The sequence below is a fragment of the Morus notabilis genome, unplaced genomic scaffold (genome assembly GCF_000414095.1).
Source record: "Morus notabilis unplaced genomic scaffold, ASM41409v2 Scaffold538, whole genome shotgun sequence".
In the NCBI taxonomy this organism is placed as follows: Eukaryota; Viridiplantae; Streptophyta; class Magnoliopsida; order Rosales; family Moraceae; genus Morus; species Morus notabilis.
This window is the reverse complement of record NW_010359796.1, coordinates 759,045-781,814: the sequence shown is the minus strand read 5'-3', so window position 1 is coordinate 781,814 and position 22,770 is coordinate 759,045. Positions and strand designations below refer to the sequence as shown.

Genomic DNA, 22,770 nt, shown 5'->3' with positions numbered 1-22,770 from the left:
AGCGCGATACGTTCGCACACATTAGATCATTTCTAATGCCAAATGCTAATATCAATTGTATATTTAACATCAAAATGTATGATATGACATGTTATTTTTATTTTTACTCCAATGCATAATGCTATTTAAAATGCTAAATCTATTTTTTACCATAAACTTTAAGCTTTGAAAGTTGTAAAGTAAACTTTTATTTTTGAAATAACTAGAAAATATAAAAGTTACAATGATTACATAAAAAAGTAAACATTTCAATTAATAGAATCAAATGTCAAATTTCTCATATGTTATACTTAGTGAGAAATTTGCCACAAAATATAGCATGTGAAAAATTTAACACAACAAATAACATTACATTAGAAAGTGTTTTTTACATTCAAATGTTAAATTATGAATTAGCACATCAATTATAACATTGCACTGGAGATGATCTTACCTACAATCTCCCTTTTTGCACTGTTGTAAAGTATGTAAATAAATGAACATTTCAATGACAACGTTTGTTACTAAGTTACTAGGAAAACCTTTTCCCCTACTTATTTTAGTCATGACAAGTAATCGCTAAATCAATTTCTAACAACTTGCAAACATTAAGTGGATTGTGCCTTTTTTTTTTCTTGTGACAAAGCATCTTTTTTTTTTTTTTGATAATTGACAAACCATCTTTTAGCGACATCAATTTGTCATCTATTTCTTTTTTTTGATAATTGACAAACCATCTTTTAGCGACATCAATTTGTCATCGTGCTAAATCTATTTCTTTTTTTTTTCTTTAATTCACGCTAAATTTATTTCATGACAATCGGAAACCATTTAAGTGAATTGCGCCTTTTATTTTTTTTTATTTTGAACCGCAGCTTTTATTTATTTATTTTGTGACAATTAGTGATTCTTAATTTTAACATTTGAATTTTTTTTTTTTTTGGAAAAAAAAAATATTGTAGTAGAATTAATACTATACGTTTAAACGCATCAAACAAACGAGTCCTAAGATATTACAAATGAATAAAATGTGATGAAAAAAATATGGCGACTCAAAATATTACTCCTCAAATTGAGATAACACAAAAGGAATGTCCTTAATCTCTATAACCTCATGACCAGACACACGCAACCTTTAATTCCCCTTCCATTGAATCCTTAGCAAACTAAGATATATAGTTTCTATTAAGATTAAAAAAAAAAAAAAAAAAAAAGGAGGCCCGGAATTAAAGTAATTCACTGGCACATATCAAGTAGAGAAACAAAATAAAACGCTGACTTTTCCTCTACATGATCAGTCAGTGAAGTTAGGAATAACGGCATGGCTTTCCGTCGCCTTGGCGGCCGGAGACGCCTCGACGTTCGGAGACGGTTCCACAGGCTTACCAAGAAGTTCCTGGGGCAAATCACGAATACCCTTGAGATAAAAAGTATAAAAGATCTTGAAGGGGAAGACAAGCTGCTGAAGCTTGACCTGTCCGTACGCCCCCTCGAAGATTCCAGAACCTCCGGTGACGGCCAAGTAGGTGTCCTGGTACGTCAAGTACGGGCCCTGGACGGATATGTGGCCGTAGTCGCCGAAGTAGAAGCTGTAGATGGCCTCGTAGCGGTCGCCTTTTTTGTCGGGGACGTGTTGGATGAGCACGCAGAGGCCGCTGGTTATGCCGAGCCGCTTCTGCAAGTCGCCGGTGTAGATCTTGTTGGTGAACGGCACGAGGTCGCCGAGAGAGTTTACCTGCTTTTGGCTTAGCTTTAGGAATGCTGGGCTTCCTCTGTCTCGCTCGTTGATCTCGTAGACGTGGAGTTCTTGGACTTTCGCTGATGATCATGATCATCTCAAAGTGAGAAAATAATGCCCTTTTTTTTTAGATTGACAATAGACTCTTAGAATCAATCACTTTGAAACTATTCACATGTTTGGTTAAGTATGGTATCTAATTTGATCGAAAGTGATTTTTTTTTTTTTTTTTTCAAAAGCTGCGGTATTAGTGCAAATTTCTCCTAAATCATGATACCTTTGGAATCACTTCTGTAACTATTTACATGTTTTTGGTAAAGTAATGGTCTACTTTTATACATGGCTGTTTCGATCAAAAGTGATTAACATAGAAGTGAACTTTTTCCCTTTTTTTTTTTTTTTTTTCCAAAAGCTGCAGTGTTGTGCAAAATTCTCATAAATTTTGACACCAACTAATTTTCATTTTTAATTTTTTAAGAAAAGTGATTTTCTAGAGAAGTTTAGAAATTAGAATAACCCTGAATTTCCGAATTTCTCATATTGAATTATTTTTCAGAAAAAGGAGGCACAAATTAAATAAATGAATATAAGTGGAGTGATTAAAAGGACTTACTAGGTCTGGAAGACTCTTGTGCTTCCGGGGCTTTCTTCTTTTGGAAAAAGAAAGCTGTGGTGGTGAAGCTCTTGGAGTTTCCTGCTGGAAAGTCTCGGTGGGTTGGTGAGAGTTTAAAAGTGGGAAAGGAGTGTGATAGATTAAAACCCAACCGTTTCGGTGATTCCAAAGTTGAAGGAGAGGTGATTGGGCTGGGAAGGAGTCTCAGAGATGAAGTGGCTTTGAGAGAGATTGTGGACGCCATGGATGGAGATTGAGATGTGATTCTGTGAGATGGAGAGATGAAAACAAGGAAACACAAGCAAAAATGGTAAAGTTAGAGAGCGATTTAGTTTATTTATATATACAAAATGACTAATGAGGACTGAGGAGAGACCAATTATAATTTTGGTGTTTTTGGCACGTGCGAGTAATGGAAAGTGTAACGTACATATTGGTCGGCATGTGAAAGGTAATAGTGGTCTTAAAACACATTATGTCGTCCTACATCCACATGGGATTCCTTTTCCCTGCTTGTTCATTGGAAAATCTATTGTGCAAAAAAGTAAAGTGGTCGGTTCTTAGCTTTTGGGAGCTTCTCATATCACTAAAAGTCACTAATCACTCTCTCAAAGTAGGTTTTGAGCATGTTTTTCTTTAAATTTGATCAAATTGACATAATATAATACATAATGTGATAAAATCTCATAGTAAGTTTCCTATAGCCTTTAGAAAAAATTCACTAAATATATAAATCAGCAATTGATCAGTGTCGTCGTATTTGTTTTGTGGAAAAGTCAACTCCAAAGGAGCCGTCAAGTTACACCAGGTTGTTCTGTTTGCCTTGGACGGCTGGCCTTCAAAATTTTCTACAGTTTTAAATTTTTTATAAAAAAATACTATAAAAATCATAAATCATAATTTAAAACTAAAGGCAGATACATAAACATACATCCCCTGAACGTCGTAGGCCTAATTGATGTATATAAATGGTCACGCTATTCAGCAAAAAAACAAAAAACAAAAAAAATAAATAAATAAACAAAAAACAATAGGTCGCGCTATACAGGCACTATGACTTGGACACGTCGACAACCTTAGCTCATGGAATTACGATCAAGGGTGGGTGTCATCCTGCACCTGAATTTTACGGACCCCACCTGTGTGTTTCATTGAGGAAATTAATTAGTTCCACAACAAACACGCGTCTCTAATTATTACATAATTTATTTGATTTTCCCTTGTTTCGATGGAGAATTTAGTATTGAAAAATACGCGGGTTGTAACTTAGTTTACCAGTCAAACCTACGAATATAAGGTCGGAGGCTTGATGAGCAAAAAAAAAAAAAAAAAAAAAAGGTCGGAGGCAGGTTCCTATTTTGAACCACCAACCACGTGAAATTGTTTGTTATCTGGGTACAAAAACATTTCTTTACCACCATAAAATGGCAGATGAAAATGAAGTTAAAAAGAATTTTGGCTGCAGCTCAAAAGTTCAAAACAACACTAAAAAATGGAGTTAGTCAAATGTCATTTTTCCAACGCGTATAGAAATGGGTTAACTCTGGAAAGAGACAAGGAGAAAAAGGAAATATTAATTGATCATCAAAGCAAATTGAAATAGTAATTTCGAAATTCAACTTGCTTTGGCGAGAAAAAATTGTTAAGAAATCCAGGTCTAAATTCTCTTGCTTGACTTACCATTTGCAAATATATATACACACTAGTAAATTTTATTTTACGAAAAGTATATTTCATCAGGGTTTTGTCTTTTTTGTCCTAGAACATTCCTGTTCTCTTTCAAAGTGTGTCCCAATCGCATTTGTTTTTCCTTATGCAACAACAAGGGCAACATTTCAGTTTCAATTATACAGTTCGTAAAGACCTTTTGATGAATGTTCAATATTAGTCTACTAGCAAAATGAAACAAAAATGCTTTCATCATTCTATATACAAACTTAACAAAAATACCTTTTCAACAAGTGGTCAAAATTTCAGCACCAGTACGCGTAATCAAAATGGTATGCTCAAACTGGGCGGTGGGGCTACCATCAGCAGTCACGGTTGTCCAGTTATCTGGCCATGTTACACACTCGATGCTTCCCATTGTAAGAATTGGTTCTGCAACAATTAGGAAAGACAAATGTAGAATCAGAATCCATAAATAGATAATCCAGCTTCCCTTGTATGTCAATAATAATTAAAAAAAAAAACAAAAAAACAAAAAACAAAATACTTTTACCAAGATATTTGTGAAAAATGATTTAGGTCCCGTTTGTTTCATATACTTAAATTCAAATCATTGATTATGCTACAGTGTTTTCCCCTTCCCATTGTAAGAATTGGTTCTGCAACAATTAGGAAAGACAAATGTAGTATCAGAATCCATAAATAGATAATCCAGCTTCCCTTGTATGTCAATAATAATTAAAAACAAAAACAAAAAAACAAAAAACAAAATACTTTTACCAAGATATTTGTGAAAAATGATTTAGGTCCCGTTTGTTTCATATACTCAAATTCAAATCATTGATTATGCTACAGTGTTTTCCTCTCACAAAAAGATTTAAATTTCAAACATCAAAATCAAAAATCATGGTTTGAGTATACCTTCTAAATGAGCCCTTAATGATTTTGTGTTTTAGCTAAGAATATTAATTGCATAGCTAGGCTACGAAATTGTTCGGATCTGAATAAAGGTGGACAAGCTTAATATCTGCTACCTATTCTCTAGGCTCCTAAAGGCCTTGCACTCACCAATTGTAAATGTTTGACCTTCAACCATGAAGCCAGGGCTTTCGTTTCCTGTGAAAAAGATATATTATAATTTATACATTACATTAACAATCATCTGATAAACATCTAAATAAATATAACAAATACAACAGTCAATCATCCAGTTTATTCAAGCAAGCCACATTCTAAGTCATTTTTATAGATCGCCTTTGTGGTAGTTCGAAGAATTTCCATTTACCACAAAATCTAGAAAGGTCAATGTGATGTTTTATAGGAATCACTACAAATTTTTCTTCCTAAACTAAGAATAGTAGCATGTTATACAGAAAGATAGTGACGAAAAACAGTAACAAGCCTTTGAGCTAAAAACTAGAGTTTTATTGAATAACTGAATGAATGTTGAATGTACCATGAAAAGTCATGGAGTACATAATTTATAGCTCTTTTGTTGTTTGATTCATCATAAAACTGAAAACTAATAATTATGATAGAACTAGAACTAATTGAAAGATAAATGATAAAAATAAACCCAAAATAAAAATAAAGATAAAGATAAATCATAAAATAAATCCTAAATATCCCAAATCCTAAGATAAATCCTAACGTTTCCTACATCAACTCCCTCTCTCTTCAAAAGAACTCGTCCTCGAGTTCGAATATGCAAAACAAAGCTCATCCGGAGGGAAATACTCGGTAAGATTAGAAACGTTAAACGTTGAGGAACAATTCATGTCAGGAGGAAATTCAAGTTGATATGCATTTTCTCCAATTTTCTTCAGAATTCTGCAAGGCCCAAAACGCGTGTTTTTAATCTTGTTGTGAACACTGCAGAAAGCGAGCTTTTTGAAGATACACCATAAAAATGTCCCCAATGTTGAAGTGTTTCCTTCGACGATGACAATCGGCTTGGATTTTATATTTGGCATTGGATTGCTCTAGATATTCCATCACTTCTTGGTGCAACTTCTTAAATTTTTCGGCAAAATCCTCTGCTTCCTCACTAACTCCGGCTGCTTGAGGAAGATCGATGAGGTCCAACGTCAATCTCGGTAAATGGGTGTAGACAATCTCAAACGGTGCCTTTCCTGTACTTCGGTTCTTCATGCAAATAAAGGCAAATTCAGCTTGAGCAAAAGCAACATCCCATTGTCGCGGACTGTCTTGACATAGGCAACGAATTAAATTCGCAAGTGTGCGATTAGTGACCTCTGTTTGCCCATCAGTTTGAGGATGATCAGTGGTACTAAATTGGAGTAATGTATCAAATTTTTTCCATAAAGTTTGCCAAAAATGGCTAAGGAATTTGAGGTCACGATTACTAGTGATCGATTTGGGAATTCCATGAAGTCAAATAATTTCCTAAAAAAAAAAAAAAAGCCATGTTTACCGCATCCAAAGTCTTCTTGCGAGCCAAAAAATGAGCCATTTCACTAAAACGATCAACAACTACCATGACAGAATCATACCTGCGTTGAGTTCAAGGTAGGCCAACTAAGAAATCCATGGCGAGATCCTCCCAAATTGTTTTAGGGACAGGAAGGGTCTGGTATTCGCCGGTGTTTTGAAGTGTTTTTTTAGCTTTTCGACGTGGAATACACCGGCGGACATAATTCGCGACATCTCTCTACAACTGAGGCCAAAAAAATCGTTTGGCCACGAAGTCAATTGTTTTATATCAGGTCCAAAGTGGCCTCCAACGCCACTGGCATGTGCATCCCTAATGACTAGCTCGCGTAATGATGTCTTTGGTAAGCATAGTGCATTACATTTAAATAAGTAACCATTAAAAATATGGAACTCTCCTTGCTCTTCACGTGAGAGACATTTGTTCGAAGTGGTTAAAAAATCTTCATCATGCTCATACAACTCCTTTAGCACATCAAATCCAATTATTTCCGTTTGGAGTGTGACGAGAAGAGCATATCGGCGGCTTGATGCATCAGCAACAATGTTCAATTTTTTGGATTTATGCTTGATGGAAAATGTGAATTTTTGCAGAAAAGCTTGCCAGCGAGCATGTTTCCAATCGACGTTATTTTGAGAATGAAGAAATTTTAAGGATTGATGATCAGTGTATAGGACAAATTCCTTAGAAATCAAATAGTGATCCCATTGACGTAATGCTTGAATTAACCCATAAAATTCTTGTTCGTATGTAGACCATGGTTGTCGGGTTTCACATAGTTTTAAAGAAAAATATTCAATGGGTTGGCCTTCTTGAGAGAGAACGGCTCCAACACCTTTACAAGAAGCATCAACTGCTACTTCAAATAATTTATCAAAATCTGGAAGGGCTACGACGGGTGCCATAGTCAACTTTTTTTTCAATTCCTCAAAACTTCGTAGTTGATGAGGTCCCCAAACAAAATTATTTTTCTTCATGGCATCAATTAGGGGAGCGGCAATTAAACTAAAAGGTTGAATAAATCTCCTATAAAAGGTCACTAATCCATGGAAGCTTTGAACATCTTTCACATTCTTTGGAGTAGGCCAATTCCGAATAGCTGGAACTTTGGATTGATCAACGTGAATTCCTTCCGAGCTAATCACAAATCCAAGGTGACGAGGATGAGGGATCCTCAAAAGTGGAAATAAAAAGACAATCTAGATTAGTAAGAAACAATAACACAAAATCTCTCTAAATCTCAATGACTCAACGCATCCCTCCAACTTAACAGAATTAAAGACAAAGGAAAATGCTTAAACTCTTTATCTGTAGAAGCCCAAAGCGAAGTCAGGAATTGAGTCTTATCAAGCAAATCTAACTCTTCGGAATCTTTGTCCTAAAAAATTCGTCGATTTCTTTCTAGCCACACCACCCAAAGGATTGCCAACACCATTGTTTTCCACATAATCCTCCCCTTCTTGCCATTTCCAAACACTCCTAGATCCCCTTCCAGTAGTGAAGTACAGCTTTTAGGGCCGACCCAATGAAAATCAGCACCTTTAAAGTGACGCATCCAGAAACCCCGCACGACCCGACAATGCATATTCAAATGATCGATGTCTTCCCCATTCTCCCTACATAAAACACACCAACTCGGCGAGAGAAGCATATGAGGATGTTTCCGTTGGACCAAATCACTAGTATTTAATTTCTTCCGATAACACAACCAGGCAAAAACCTTAACTTTTAAAGGAACGCAAGTTTTCCAAATGGAATCGTTAGCATGAAAAGGAATAAGATTTGAATTAGGGACATCAATCAAGGAATGAAAAAAAGCACAAGTGAAACCATCTGCATTAGGTATCCAAATCCTCTTATCTTTCACCTGAGGCCTTGGAGAAAAATTCTCCAAGACATTAGACAGATTCACAAACTCCTCCAACTCCCTTTCCCTAAGATTTCTAAAATTAAAATTCCAACTCCACTCTAAGGGCTCAGAAGAAATAAAAACTTCATTAATTTGGAATTTCCAGAATTAGAGAGGCTAAACAATCCAGGAAATCTAATAGCCAAAGGCTGATCACCTACCCAACAATCCTTCCAAAAACGAATTTTAGGGCCCCTTTGGCAGAGCTTTTGCTTTTGCTTTTATCCAACAAAAGAAGAGAAGCAAAAGCTGTGGCTTTTCAATAAGTGTTTGGAACCAAGAGCTTAATTGGTCAAAATGATTTTCAAATTTTCTAATAAGCAATAAAAGTGTTGGAATTAAGTTTATAATTCCTTAATTAAACTCTAGTACAAGTTTCAAAGTCTATTCATAAGTGCTTTTTTTAGAAGCCACAATTTCTCACTTTGATAAGAAGCTCTGCTGAAAAGTCAAAGCACTTCTGGCAAATCATCCAAACACTTCCAGAGCAGCTTTTAGACCTAGGAAGCCAAAAGCAGCTTTTAGGAAGCTCTCCCAAACAGGCCCTTAGAACCCTCCCCCCCTACCCACTTAACCTTTTCCAAGAAAACAAGGAGACCTTGAGAGATGAATTTCCAAGGACTTCGATGACTTACATGCGTGACCGGATTTGAATCCCAGCAATTGGATGGAGCCCATAGTTGCTTCTAATGACTGTGGCCCAAAGAGAATCCTACTCTAGTGAAAATCTCCACAACCATTTCCCCAAAAGTGCTTGATTTTTGCGCAGAAGATTTCCAATTCCTAATCCCCCATTTTTCTTGCTTAAACACACCGATTTCTGAGCTACCAAATAGTCCACTTTTGAGTCCTTTTCACCATCCCAAAGAAAATTCCTCATCCTTTTTTCCAACAAATTTGCAGTGTAGGCCACGAGCGAAAAAATGGAGAGGTAATAAATAGGAATATTCGCCAAACGGATTGGATCAATGTCAGCCGCCCCCTCTTGACAAAAAGCCTTTCTTCCAATCATCCAATCTTTTTCCAATCTTGTCTAAAACCGGCATCCAGAATTCCTTAGATAATGAGTTTCCAGCCAACGGTAGACCCAAATATTTTAACGGCCAGTCACCAATGCCACAACCAACAATCGCTGCTATTTCCCGCACAACCCCCTCTTCTATGTTTATGCCAGCCACAATGCTCTTATTCATGTTGATTTTGAGGCCCAAACAATGACAAAATCTTGAGAATTGCTGCAACATTTCTGAAGTTCTCACAATGAGGGTCTAAAAATAGCAACATGTCATCTGCAAATTGCAAATGGGTTACCGTCGTTCTTTCATCTCTCACCATAAAACCTTTGACTAAACCCAAACGCGAAGCTTTTTAAGAAGACCGCTAAGGGCATCAGCAACTATGGTAAACAGAAAAAGGGATAGCAGATCCCCTTGTCTAATACCTCTGGTTGCACCAAACCTCTTTCTTGGTTTGCCATTAATTAGAATTGAGAAGTTGGCACCAAACCTCTTTCTTGGTTTAACATTAATTAGAATTGAGAAGTTTGCAGCTCTTACACATCCATTCACCCACAACCTCCATTTATCTCCAAAACCCTTCATTCTCAACACAAAGTCCAAAAAGTCCAATTCACGTGATCGTAGGCCTTCTCAAAGTCTAATTTAAACACCATTCCTTCCTTTCACTTAGATCTATAGTCCTCCACAAGCTCATTTGCTACTAAAACCCCGTCCAATATCTGTCTTCCTCTAATGAACGCACTTTGAGTCTTTGAAATAGTGGTCCCCAAAACTTCTTTAAGTCTATTTGCCAAAACTTTCGTGAGAAATTTGTACAAGCTTGTCACTATACTGATTGGCCTGAAACCTGTCACCTTATGAGAATCGATTTTCTTTAGAATGAGGCATATGAATGTGTGGTTCGTATTGTAATTGGCCACCCTCGAATGATGAAATTCCTCAAATACGTTCATTATGTCCACCTTGAACCAATCCCAACAATTCTGCAAAAAAACCGGCTGGAAAACCATCCGGTCCCAGGGACTTGTCCTTATCACATGAAAATACTGCAAACTTCACCTCCTCCAACTCAAAAGGCCGCTCCAGCCATCTAGCATTCTCCGCCCCAATTCTTCTCCAATCTATTCCTTCAAATCTGAAATCATCCCCTTCACTCTTATTCAAATGTTAAAAAAAAAAATGATCTCATTCTCAATATCCTCTTGGTTCTCCAAAACCTGGCCGTCTGCTTGTTCCAACTTGGTGATGTAATTCTTGTTCTTTCTACCGGTAACCAAACCATGAAACAATTTGGAATTAGCATCCCACTCCTTTACTCATCTAGATTTCATTTTTTGCCTCCTAAAAATCGCCTCTTTAAACACCACTTCTTCTAATTTAATTCTCAACTATTTTCTTTCAGTCCTCTCCATACTTCCCAAACCTTCTTCTTCTTCTTTCCTATCCAACCAATCCAGCCTAGCTAAAATCTCACTCTTTTGAAGTCTAGCATCCCCAAAAATCTCTTTATTCCATGACTTTAAATGCCCTCTTAATATTTTCAATTACAAACTTAAAACCTTCCCAACCAGCCACCTGTTCCTAAGTCCACCATAACTTGCAGCTTTCACTAAAAGAGGATGATCCACCCACATATTCCAAAACCTAAAAGGAGTGGGGCCCCACACGCATGGGTTAGTGTCCAAAATAACTGGGCAATGATCCGAGCAAGCCCTACTCCCCACTAACTGCTGCAGCTCCGAAAACATGCTCTCCCATTCTAAAGTTACTAAAAACCGATCTGATAGGCCACCGCTGCATTTTACTTACGTGAGGAGAAATAAAAGGCAGGGGCAGAATGGGAATTATGTGGGAGGGCTGCCTATTGTAGAATGAGTGGGATGTAGGAGTAACTGTTTTGGGGGGAGATAAGGGGATATGTAGGAGTGGAGGCAGAAGGGAGTCGGTTAGAGAATTATATTGAGAAGAAATTGGAGAGTCGAGGTCTCTCGAAAACCTCTGTGTGCGTGTCGAGTGTTCGGAAAGATTGTCATTGAGTTCTTCCGATTGTTTGTTCAATACAATAATTCTTGCATAATTGAATCTTTACCTGTGATTACATGTCAAATTGGTATTAGAGCGTCGATCTTGCGTGATTCGTGATGGCTGCCAGGAAAATGGAGGAAAGATTGGGTACCGTGGAAGAACAGCTAAGTGCTGTTTGGGAGGGAATTTCGAAGGAAATGGAAGGAGTTAAGGATGATTTGCAGAAGATTCCTGCATTAGAGAAGAACATGGCGTTGATTCTGGGAAAACTGGACTCGTTGATGCAGAAACAAGGAGGAGAGGATTCGGAGTACAGGGAGACTAGGGCCGAGAATGGGAGCGGAGGCGGACCGGCGTATGAGCACCAGGAAGGAGAATTCCAGTTGGGAGGGATGACGAGGTGAATAGAAATGCCGATTTTTGAAGGCACAAATCCAGATGGCTGGATTTTCCATGCTGAGCGATTCTTTGCCCTAAATCGCATGGGAGAAAAGGAGAAATTGGAGGCGGCGGCAATTAGTCTCGATGGCGAAGCTCTGGCTTGGTTTCAGTGGACGGACGGGCGCCAACCCATACGCGACTGGCTGGAGTTCAAAAAGTTGTTGCTAGACCGTTTTCGACCGTCGCAGGAGGGGTCGAACTGTGAGAAGTTCCTTGCTCTCCGGCATGAGGGGACAGTGCGCGCGTATATCCGAGATTTCGAGATGCTGGCCGCGCCTTTGACGGAGATTCCGACGGCAATCCTTGAGGGAAACTTCATCAACGGTCTCAAACCGGAGATTAGGGTGGAAATTCGCCTGCTTCAGCCGAGCGGGTTGAATCGGATTATCGAACTGGCGCAGAGGGTGGAGGATCGAAATTTGGCCTTGAAAGGGGCTAAGGGAACGACAACCAGCCCGTGGATGCGACAACAGCCTTATACCCAGCCGTTTCGAAGTCAATCCACAAATATCCTCAAGTCCGCCATGACAAACGACAAGTCGTATGGCCCTTCCCAAAACGACAAGTCGTTTCAGCCAACAGGTATGCCTTCTGTTAGGCGTTTTTCTGAGGCTGAAATCCAGAAAAGACAAGAATAAGGCCTATGTTTTAAATGTGATGAAAAATATTACTTTGGGCATGTTTGTAAGAATAAAGAATTGCATATTTTGATTTTAGAAGAGGAAGAGGAAGTTAATCAAAATGAACAGGAAGAAATTACGGTAGTGAATGAGGAAGAGGTAGTGGAACTCTCTTTGAATTCAGTGGTGGGAATTACCACTCCGAAAACCATGAAGTTAAGGGGGTTAGTTGGGAGCCGGGAGGTGGTTGTGCTCATTGACTCGGGAGCCACCCACAATTTTATTTCCATGGAATTGGTGAGGAAGTTGGGCCTGTTAGGAATATGGGGTGATTATGGGAACAGGAAAGACTGTGAAGGGGAGTAGGCTTTGCAGGGGTTAGTGTTGGGATTGCAAGGGGTGGAGGTGGTTGAGGATTTTTGACCCTTGAGCTGGGTAGTTCGGATGTCATATTGGGCATGCAATGGTTAGGATCCCTTGGCAATATGAATGTTAATTGGCAGACCTTAACAATGAAATTCAAGGTGGGAGAGACGACGGTTACATTGCAGGGGGATTCGAGTCTCAGTAGGACATTGGTTTCCTTGAAGTCCATGCTGAAAACACTCAAGAAAGCAGGAGAGGGGATCTTGGTGGAGTTGGGTTGTGTACAGGTTGTGGGGGAAGGGAAGCAAACGTGAATTCCAGAGCAGATTTCACAGGTACTGAAGCAATTTGCTGCTGTTTTTGAGAAACCGCAGGGATTACCGCCTACTCGGGCTCGAGATCATGCGATTGTGCTTTAAGAGGGAACGACTCCGATTAGGGTGCCACCGTATCGTTATCCACAAGTGCAGAAAGATGAGATTGAGCGCTTGGTTAATGAAATGTTACAAGCGGGTATCATTCAACCCAGTGCCAGCCATTATTCAAGTCCGGTACTGTTGGTTAAGAAAAAGGACGGGAGTTGGTGTTTCTGTGTGGATTATAGAGCTTTGAATCGCGCTACCGTCCCCGACCAGTTCCATATTCCGGTAATAGACGAATTATTGGATGAGTTGCATGGGGCGAAAATCTTTTCGAAGTTGGATCTTCATTCGGGATATCACCAAATTAGGGTGCGCGCCGAAGATGTGCCCAAAACAGCATTTAGAACCTACGAAGGGCACTATGAATTTTCGGTAATGCCGTTTGGTTTGACAAACGCACCTACCACTTTTCAGGCTCTAATGAATGAAGTGTTTAAGTGCTTCCTGCGGAAGTTTGTGTTGGTGTTTTTTGACAACATCTTGATTTATAGTGCGACCTTGGGAGAGCACGTGGAGCACTTGTTTCAGGTCTTTGAGTTGCTGCGGCAGCATAGTTTGAGAGTTAATGACAAAAAATGTTGCTTTGGCCAGTCTTCACTGGAGTATCTGGGGCACATTATTTCAGCAGAGGGAGTGGCGACTGATGAGAGGAAGATTGAAGCAAGGTTGAAGTGGCCAGCACCCAAAACACTGCGGGAGTTGCGGGGTTTCTTGGGTCTCACCGGTTATTACCGTAAGTTTGTCAAGAATTATGGGATGGTGGCTAGTCCTTTGAGTGATCAACTCAAAAAAGATCAGTTTGGGTGGAATCAAGCGGCGGAGGAGTCGTTTGTGGCCTTGAAGAAGGCTATGACTACAGTCCCGGTGTTGGCTTTACCGGATTTCTCTCAACCCTTTGTGGTTGAGACGGATGCTTCCGGTCATGGGCTAGGAGCAGTGCTAATGCAGAATGGCCGTCCAATTGCCTTTTACGGCCATGTTTTATCCTCTCGAGGCAGGGCACGTTCAATTTACGAGCGAGAGCTGATGGCAATCGTCTTGGCCGTGCAGAAGTGGCGACCTTATTTGCTTGGAAGGCGTTTTATCGTTCGCACTGACCAACAGAGCTTGAAATTTCTGTTAGAACAGCGGCTGATCAGTACTGAGCACCAAAAATGGGTTACTAAATTGTTGGGGTATGACTTTGACATTCAATACTGGTTGGGGATAGAAAACAAGGCCGCTGATGCGCTTTCTCGCGTGGAAGGGATGCCCTCTTTATGCACGTTATCGTTTGTACAGGGTTTGGACTATGGGGAGCTACAGCTGTAGGTGTTGTCGGATTCCCGGCTGTTGGGAGTTTATTAGGCTTTGCTACACGGGGACACCAGCTATCCTGGTTTTTTGTTGGAGCAGGGTTGGCTCTTGTACAAAGGCCGGCTAGTCCTTGCCAAGTCTTCTCTGTTTGTGGCCACCCTATTAAAGGAGGCGCATGATGGCCCGGTTGGCGGGCATTCGGGGGTGTTCAAAACTTACCGCCACTTAGCCTCCTCTTGGTATTGGGTGGGCATGTTCAAGGAAATTAAGGAGTATGTTGGTCGTTGTACGGTTTGTCAGCGCAACAAGCACTCCAATTTGTTACCCGCGGGGCTTTTGCAACCTCTCCCAATTCCGGATCAGATTTGGGAGGACTTGTCCATGGATTTTATTAAAGGCCTTCCTAAGTCTGAAGGCTATGATACTATATTGGTCGTGGTGGATAGATTGAGTAAGTATGCCCATTTCTTGGCACTTCGTCACCCTTTTACAACCCCAGCGGTGGCCCATTTGTTCATGCGGGAGGTAGTTCGCTTGCATGGGATTTCCCGTTCCATTGTGTCAGACCGCGACAAGATTTTCTTAAGCAGTTTCTGGACTGAGCTGTTTCGTCTGCACGGGACATTACTCAAGTGTAGTACCGCATATCACCCTCAGACGGACGGACAGTCAGAGGTGGTCAACCGATGTGTCGAGACGTATTTACGTTGTTTTGCGTCTGACAAACCTCGCCAATGGATGCGTTGGCTGGCTTGGGCTGAATACTGGTATAATACATCGTACCATTCTGCGGCTCATACTACACCCTTTCGTGTGGTGTATGGCCGAGATCCTCCACCCTTGATCCGATTTGGTTCTGGTAAGACAACGGTGGCGTCGCTTGAACGTAAGTTGGAGGACCGAGATGCTGCTTTGGATGAACTGAAATTACACTTTTTACGGGCACAGGATGTTGAGTTTTTGGTGGGTGACTTGGCGTTTCTCAAATTGCGTCCTTACCGGCAACTGTCATTGTCTCGTCGCAGAAATGAGAAGTTGGCTCCCCGTTTCTTTGGCCCTTATGAGGTGATACAGCGGATTGGTAAGGTGGCTTACCGTTTGCGGCTGCCAGAGTCAGCCCGTATTCACCCGGTTTTCCATGTTTCCCAACTCAAGCGTTTGGGATGTGCTGAGGCCTCTCAGGAGCTTCCTACTCAGCTTACCACAAACATGGAATTGTTGATGGAACCAGCAGCGGTGTTAGGTGTTCACCAGCCTAAGGAGAGAGTCAGCCCGTATTCACCCGGTTTTCCATGTTTCCCAACTCAAGCGTTGTTTGGGATGTGCTGAGGCCTCTCAGGAGCTTCCTACTCAGCTTACCACAAACATGGAATTGTTGATGGAACCAGCAGTGGTGTTAGGTGTTCACCAGCCTAAGGAGGGCAGTGGGGGTGTAGTGGAGGTGTTGATTCATTGGCAGGGGATGCCCGTTTTTTATGCTACATGGGAGTCCTTTTCGTCTATCCAGCACCATTTTCCCTCTTTTCACCTTGAGGACAAGGTGCAAGTTTGGGCGGCGGGTAATGATAGGCCACCGGTGCATTTTACTTACGTGAGGAGAAATAAAAGGCAGGGGCAGAATGGGAATTCTGTGGGAGGGCTGCCTATTGTAGAATGAGTGGGATGTAGGAGTAACTGTTTTGGGGGGAAATAAGGGGAAATATAGGAGTGGAAGCAGAAGGGAGTCGGTTAGAGAATTATATTGAGAAGAAATTGGAGAGTCGAGGTCTCTCGAAAACCTTTGTGTGCGTGTAGAGTGTTCGGAAAGATTCTCATTGAGTTCTTCCGATTGTTTATTCAATACAATAATTCTTGCATAATTGAATCTTTACCTGTGATTACGTATCACGATCTAGCCTGCAACTCACGGCGTGCCTCTAAAACTTGACCATGTGAATTTGGCGTTGCTAAGTGCTGGCGCAACTTCAAAAAATTCACTAAGCAGATTTTCCATGATTGGTGGAAGCAGTTCTGATTGGCCGTGGGTGGTGGTTGACCGATCACCTTTGTTGTTGGCGTCGCCAGTAATTACTAAAACATAAATATCATCCTCCTTAGCAAAAAGTACAGATTTATTTGCTTTCGGTTGTTGTGCTAGTTTACTTGGACTAAGGGGTAGTAAAGTAATGGGTTGCCCATTCCATTTAAATTCATAAACATTCTCAAACCCGTTATAAATAGCTTGAACATCATGCTGCCAAGGACGTCCGAGTAATACATGACAAGCATCCATGTCAACTATATCACAAACAATTTGATCCTGATAAAACTTTCCAATTGACAGTGGCAACGTACAAATTTCGTTGACTACTGTTTTAGCGCCTTGTTTGATCCACCCAATTTTGTAAGGTGTAGGATGAGGGCCAGATTTTAATTTTAACACCTTTACAAGCTTGCTAGAAACAATATTTTCTGAACTACCGCTATCAATAACATCACAAACCTTCTCATTAATCGTGCAGCGGGTTCGAAAATAGCATGGCACTGGAGGTGGCTTTCTTTCTTTGGTGCCAATAAAATTCATTGGACAATCAATGAAACTCTGTCACCATCATCTCCTCCATAAACCATCTCGGGTTCGTCAAGATCGTCTTCATAAAATTGATTCTCATCATACTCTTCAATGTAACCTGTTATTCTACGTTGTGGGCAATTGTTGGGGGGGTGGCCTATTTCACCACAACGATAGCATTTAACTAGACCTGGTTTGGCATAAGGATAAGTGGATTTAGAAGATTTTTCAAATTGAAAACTCAACTGATTTTTTTAAATTTCTGTCCCTCGAAATTGTCAATGGCCGGTTGAGGAGTGCCGGCGGTTCTATGGTTGACATCAGCCGGGGGACATCACCATGAAGTCGAGCATGATGTAGATAATCTGCTGAGCTGTCGTTATGCTTGGTAAGCGAAGCGGATGGTGTCCTTCAGAGTTTTAGCCGATTGCATCTCTACTCTATCTTTGATGGCAGTTTTTAGTTCCATATTATATCGTATGGCAAGATGGTCTCGGAATTCTTTCAGATTTACCCTGGCACATAAGCGATTGAAGTGGTAGTATATTCATGAACTGAAGAGGTACCCTGTTTGCAATTGTGATATTCTTCAAAAAGAATCAGCAGGTAATTAGGGGGTAAAAATTGTTCGTGAATCCTCTGTTTCATCCCTAGCCAAGAGACTATGGAAATTTTCCCTTCATTTTCTCGAGCAAGTTGCAAGTTTGCCCACCATGCTAAGGCTCCTTTTGTTAATTTAAATGATACTAAAAGAGTCTTACGGTCTTCTGCAGTACCCAATAGGAAAATAGTCTTCCACTAATTTTAGCAAATCTAGAATATCTTCAATACTTCCTTAACCGTCGAATTTCGAAATCTCCAGTTTCATCTTAAATTCATTATGTATTGGGTTATGAAGACAACGACGGTTATTGCCATTATCACTGTTATCTTCGAGATCACTGTCTTGCTCCAACATACCATCATAATAATGGTTTTGATCCTCCAAAAATTGGTTGTAACAGTAAGGAACACGGTCAGCCCTCTTTTGGTCAGGTGTTGTGGTCGGCCTGCGAGTGGGGGTTGAGACCGACAAGCAACTTGTTCGTGAATGGCGACTAGTTGTCATCCATCGTTGTTCTCTGGTTCTTGATCAGAGTCTTGGCCACCTTGTTGAATAGGTTCCCGATTATTAATAGCAACAGCACCAAACTGAATGGGTTCAACTGCGAGCGTTGCGGGGGTTGTCAGTGTTGTCGAGACATTGAAGAATTTGGGTTAGAAGTTCGTTGGTAGTTTTCTAACTAAGTTCAACTGCCGACAGTCATTCGATATCACGCACTCGAACATCGAGTTCTTCAATACCGATGAGATCTTCAACAACGGGTTCTTGAGAGGTGATTCTCTCTTTTGGCGCCATATTACTAGAATCGTAACAGTGGGCTCTGATGCCAATTGACGAAGTCTACGCAGCGGAAATAAAACAATAACAAGCCTTTGAGCTAAAAACTAGAGTTTTACTGAATAACTGAATCAATGTTGAATGTACCATGAGTACATAATTTATCGCTCTTTTGTTTTTTGATTCATAATAGGACTGAAAACTAATAATTATTGATAGAACTAGAACTAATTGAAAGATAAATGATAAAAATAAACCCAAAATAAAAATAAAGATAAAGATAGATCTTAAATATCCTAAATCTTAAGATAAATCCTAACGTTTCCTACATCAAATAGATTAAAAAAGAAAAAAAAAATTGAGGCACTTACGGTGATGTAAAATAAGTGGCTCAGAATGAAAAACAGTTCCAACACCATGCCCAACAAAACGTTCCACTACGCCATAACCATATCGCTCAGCATGCTCACTGACAATGGCACAAATAACATGTTAGGAAATTTCATAAAAAGGTGATGAAGATTAAGATAATAGTTTCCATTATTATGTTGGGCGTAAAAATAGAAACTAGCTAGTAGCCATTTATTTGTTTTATTGCCTTATTTCATTTTGACTAATTATTTAAGTTAATTTCCTTATTGTTCTAGTTTCCTATTCTGATGGTTTACGGTTAATCTTCAATTGCCTATCTATAAATAGTCCTCTCTACGTTCTTTGTTTTTCAAACTAGACGATACTGAATATTTAGGTTTCTTCTCTATCATTCATCTCTTCTTTCACTAATTCTAGCTCTCCTCTCTCTTTTCTCTAACCCTTCCTCTATTTCTCTCTTTCTCCAATTTCTCTTCTATTTCTCTCTCTTCCTACTCTCTTCTTCTCCTTACTTTCCTACATCAAGAGGTAGGTCTAATTAAAAGCAAAAACAAAAAACAAAACAAAAAACAAAACAAGACAAAACAAGACAAAACAAAACAAAACAAAAACAAAAACAAAACCAAGAAAAAAAAAATCTTTATTTCATTTGACGTATGATGGTCAAGAAAAGCAATACCTGATTCGTTTTCCAATTTTCTTAAAGCTGGCACCATCCTTGCAAAGCGCTATGCCTCTCTCCAAACATTCTTCAGTTACCTGCAACCAAATAAAGATACAGTATATTAAACTTTTAAACAATTGAAAAGAAAACAAATCCAAGAAGGGGTAGCTCAACGTATATCCTAAAAATGATACATAGTCTATATGCACGTGAATGAAATAGAAATCCGACCTTCATGGGTTTGGAATATTTAAAGTTTATAATTGCCAAACTAAGAGTACAAACTGGAGAAGAGGAAACTTGAAGATAAAGTAGAATTCACCTTAACTAGGCGTTTAACTGAATCACTGACATCCCCACATAGAAATGTCTTTGATGTATCTCCATGATATCCCTAATCAATCAAACAGAAAACCAGAAAAAAGCCTCGTTATGAAGAAAATATTTCTTGTTTAAAAAGTATAATAGCATTAACAACAGATTCAAATACATCTCATCATTTGCAAGAAAATTCAAAGATAAATGTGTCCATATGTTGATCTACAATTGCCACTCATGTTTATCACTTAGTCAACATTGGCCTTTGATCTTCATTATAGTTAAAAGAATTTAAACTACGGGAGTGAAAAGGGATATGATTGATGACGAATGACAAGAACAAACAATAAGCATAAGGCCTATAATGGAAATAAGAAGCTTACATTTAAGTAAACTGTGACGTCAATATTTATAATATCTCCATTCTGCAGAACCATGCATCGGTAGTGAGAAAAGATTTATTGTATCAAGCAAGAACCAGCAGCAAATGAAAGGAATAAAACCTGCAACTGCCGAGAATCAGGTATTCCATGGCACATGCACTCATTAATAGATGTACAAACACTCTTGGGAAATCCCCCATAACCAAGAGGTGAAGGATAAGCACCGGCATCGATGATCATTTGGTGCACTGCTTTGTCAATTTCATTTGTTGTTACTGATGGCTGATAACATGGTTAAAAAATCAATGCAATTCTAATTGAAATTTTCATGTTTTCATGTCACTGCCCTTATGACAGAACATAAAGGGATTCGCACATGATATCAAGTAAAAGCATATTTATTGCAAGAACGGAAAATAACTTCCACCAAAACTAACAACTGAACTAAATGCAACACTAGAAAATTCAAAACATTGTTTCATTTCTCAAAATTTTTCCCAAGATAAAGGACCAAAATCAAAGGTTTGGCCCTTTTGTCCCTCAATTTTGACTCTATCGGACAGTTGCCTCTCAAACTTTTAATGTGACAAATTATCCTTGAATGTAATAAAATATTACAAAGTGCTCTCAAATCGATGAATGATGTTAAATATTTAAAAAAAATGCCATTATGCATGTGACATGACATGCTTCAATTGTCATCAGAAATTTCAATTTCTTGCTTCAAACATGTAACGTGTGGGCGTTTCCATCTAAATTTTAACGGTCTCTTCTATTCAGGGTACTCTTCAACACTTGTTCAAATTCAGGAGATAATTTAAAGGGTAACTTGCCAATCCTGGAAAGTAAAGCGACAAATTCTCAAATCCAAATATGACATACAAAGTTCTTGATTGGGCTTTTGCTTGCAATTTCATAACTGCGAAACTTAGGCATAGTTATAGATAACCAACACTATGAACCTGATTTTAATGCAATCCGGCCACGATCATTGAAAAAAAAAAAAAAAAAAAAAAGCTAAAGGTGCAAATATGGCATTGCTAATTGTTATGCATCAGCTTCAAGCCATTAAGAAAATAAACAGAACCTCAGAAAGCTTTACCCTGACCAAAGTCCCCGCATACTCCAAAACCCTAGCGGCGAGCTCGCCGGCGGCTCTTATGCGAGCAATGCCTTCCTCGTCGTGAATTTGATGCTCGCTCGAAATCTCCGGCAACACGGACGAGCCGACGTACGGAGGCTTCAGAATGTGGTCCGGCACCGGCAGAGGCGGCGACACTCTCCCGCGCCTTAGCGGCGGCGGCCGCCTCACCTTTCTCGTCTTCAGAAGCTCTCGTTCTCTGCCAACGAATTACACGATTATCAGTGAAGGAATGCAAACGAAGCGACATGAATAGTGAGCTCAAAATTGAGGCTTTGCGTACCTGGTGATTCTCATGGCCTCCTCCAATCTCGAGAATCTCTTCGACCAAACGACGAGTCGTTTGGGCGAGAAAGAACGGCGGCAACTGCGGAGCGATGGTTCGGAGGTGGCGGCGGAGAAGAAGGGGACTCCAAGAAACGGAGTTGATTTTGCGGAGGTTAGAGAGAGTTCGCCATGGAAGCTGGAGAAGAGTTGCAGAGAAACCGCATGGGGCAGAGCAGCACTGAACCACATTCCCCCTGTGAGTGTAGACTCTGCTTCACTCCTAGTAAATATTGGAAATTGGAGAAACTGGAAAGGAAAGAGGATACTAGATAACGAGGAAGAAAGATAAGTTTTGGGTTGTGTTCGAAGCTGGAAACTGGGAACCAATGAAAGAAGAACAGGGCCAAGAAAGAAAAGTGGGCTCGCTGGGCTGGGTCTAATTGGAAAGATCAAATTTATAAATCTTTGAAAAATAGAGAATTTACTCTAGTTGCGAGTCTAGACATTTATTATTTATTTTTAATAAATACTCTTTTATTAATATAATTATTTAACTAAAAAAGTTATTAATCAAGAATAAAAAGTAAAAATTTTGATTCATGTATTTTTAAAGGGTACTTATCAAGATTACCCGTTATCTTTTTGGATAAGGAAAAGTCATTTATGTTTTCCAGTCACTTATTCGATGACTAAAGGTCATCTGTCAGAGTTTGTCCTCAAAGCTGGTGTCAGAGTAATTCCACAATAACTACCAATCATCTGCCGGCGCCGGTTACCAGAAGTCACTCATTGGTTGACCAAATAATTATGGAATCAAAACAGATATCATTATAAAGTTCAAATACAAACACTAAAACTAATTTTTCTAGAAAAATAAGATACAATGGTTTGCTTAGATGTAACTTTGTAACTCAAAACTATGACATATGTTTTCATGGATTCAGTTCCCATTGTATCAAAATAAGAAAGTTGAGACCCATGACATTATTTGTACTATAAAAGATTGAGATTGAGATATCTGCGATTGAGGAGAGAGAGATTAATGGAAGTTATTCATACATTTTTATGGATGTATTAGGATTCAAAACTTTCACAAAAATAGTATTCTCTAAAAGAAGTATACCTCTGATTCACGCTAATTAGAT

At 39.4% G+C, this 22,770-nt stretch overlaps 2 protein-coding genes across 4 annotated transcripts; both read right to left on the bottom strand.

The window, feature by feature from the left end:
• Positions 1-1,010: 1,010 nt before the first annotated feature.
• LOC21405757 (allene oxide cyclase, chloroplastic) lies at positions 1,011-2,665 on the bottom strand. Its single transcript, XM_010095103.2, has 2 exons — positions 2,331-2,665; positions 1,011-1,797 (listed from the first exon to the last, which is right to left on the bottom strand). Exons 1-2 carry the CDS (start codon positions 2,572-2,574, stop codon positions 1,274-1,276), a joined length of 768 nt encoding a protein of 255 aa, XP_010093405.1. The 5' UTR covers positions 2,575-2,665; the 3' UTR covers positions 1,011-1,273.
• A 542-nt stretch (positions 2,666-3,207) lies between these two features.
• On the bottom strand, positions 3,208-21,975 carry LOC21405756 (methionine aminopeptidase 1B, chloroplastic). 3 transcript variants are annotated; one of them, XM_024163636.1, is made up of 10 exons: positions 21,642-21,975; positions 21,320-21,557; positions 20,338-20,499; positions 20,218-20,259; positions 19,839-19,910; positions 19,532-19,611; positions 18,852-18,949; positions 5,067-5,114; positions 4,281-4,430; positions 3,208-3,469 (listed from the first exon to the last, which is right to left on the bottom strand). In XM_024163636.1, exons 1-9 carry the CDS (start codon positions 21,872-21,874, stop codon positions 4,285-4,287), a joined length of 1,119 nt encoding a protein of 372 aa, XP_024019404.1. In that variant the 5' UTR covers positions 21,875-21,975; the 3' UTR covers positions 3,208-3,469; positions 4,281-4,284. The 3 variants fall into 3 exon arrangements, with proteins under 3 accessions (XP_024019404.1, XP_024019403.1, XP_024019405.1); XM_024163637.1 differs by lacking the exon at positions 3,208-3,469 and adding an exon at positions 4,090-4,140; XM_024163635.1 differs by lacking the exon at positions 3,208-3,469 and having other exon boundaries at positions 4,077-4,430.
• Between the last annotated feature and the right edge of the window lie 795 nt (positions 21,976-22,770).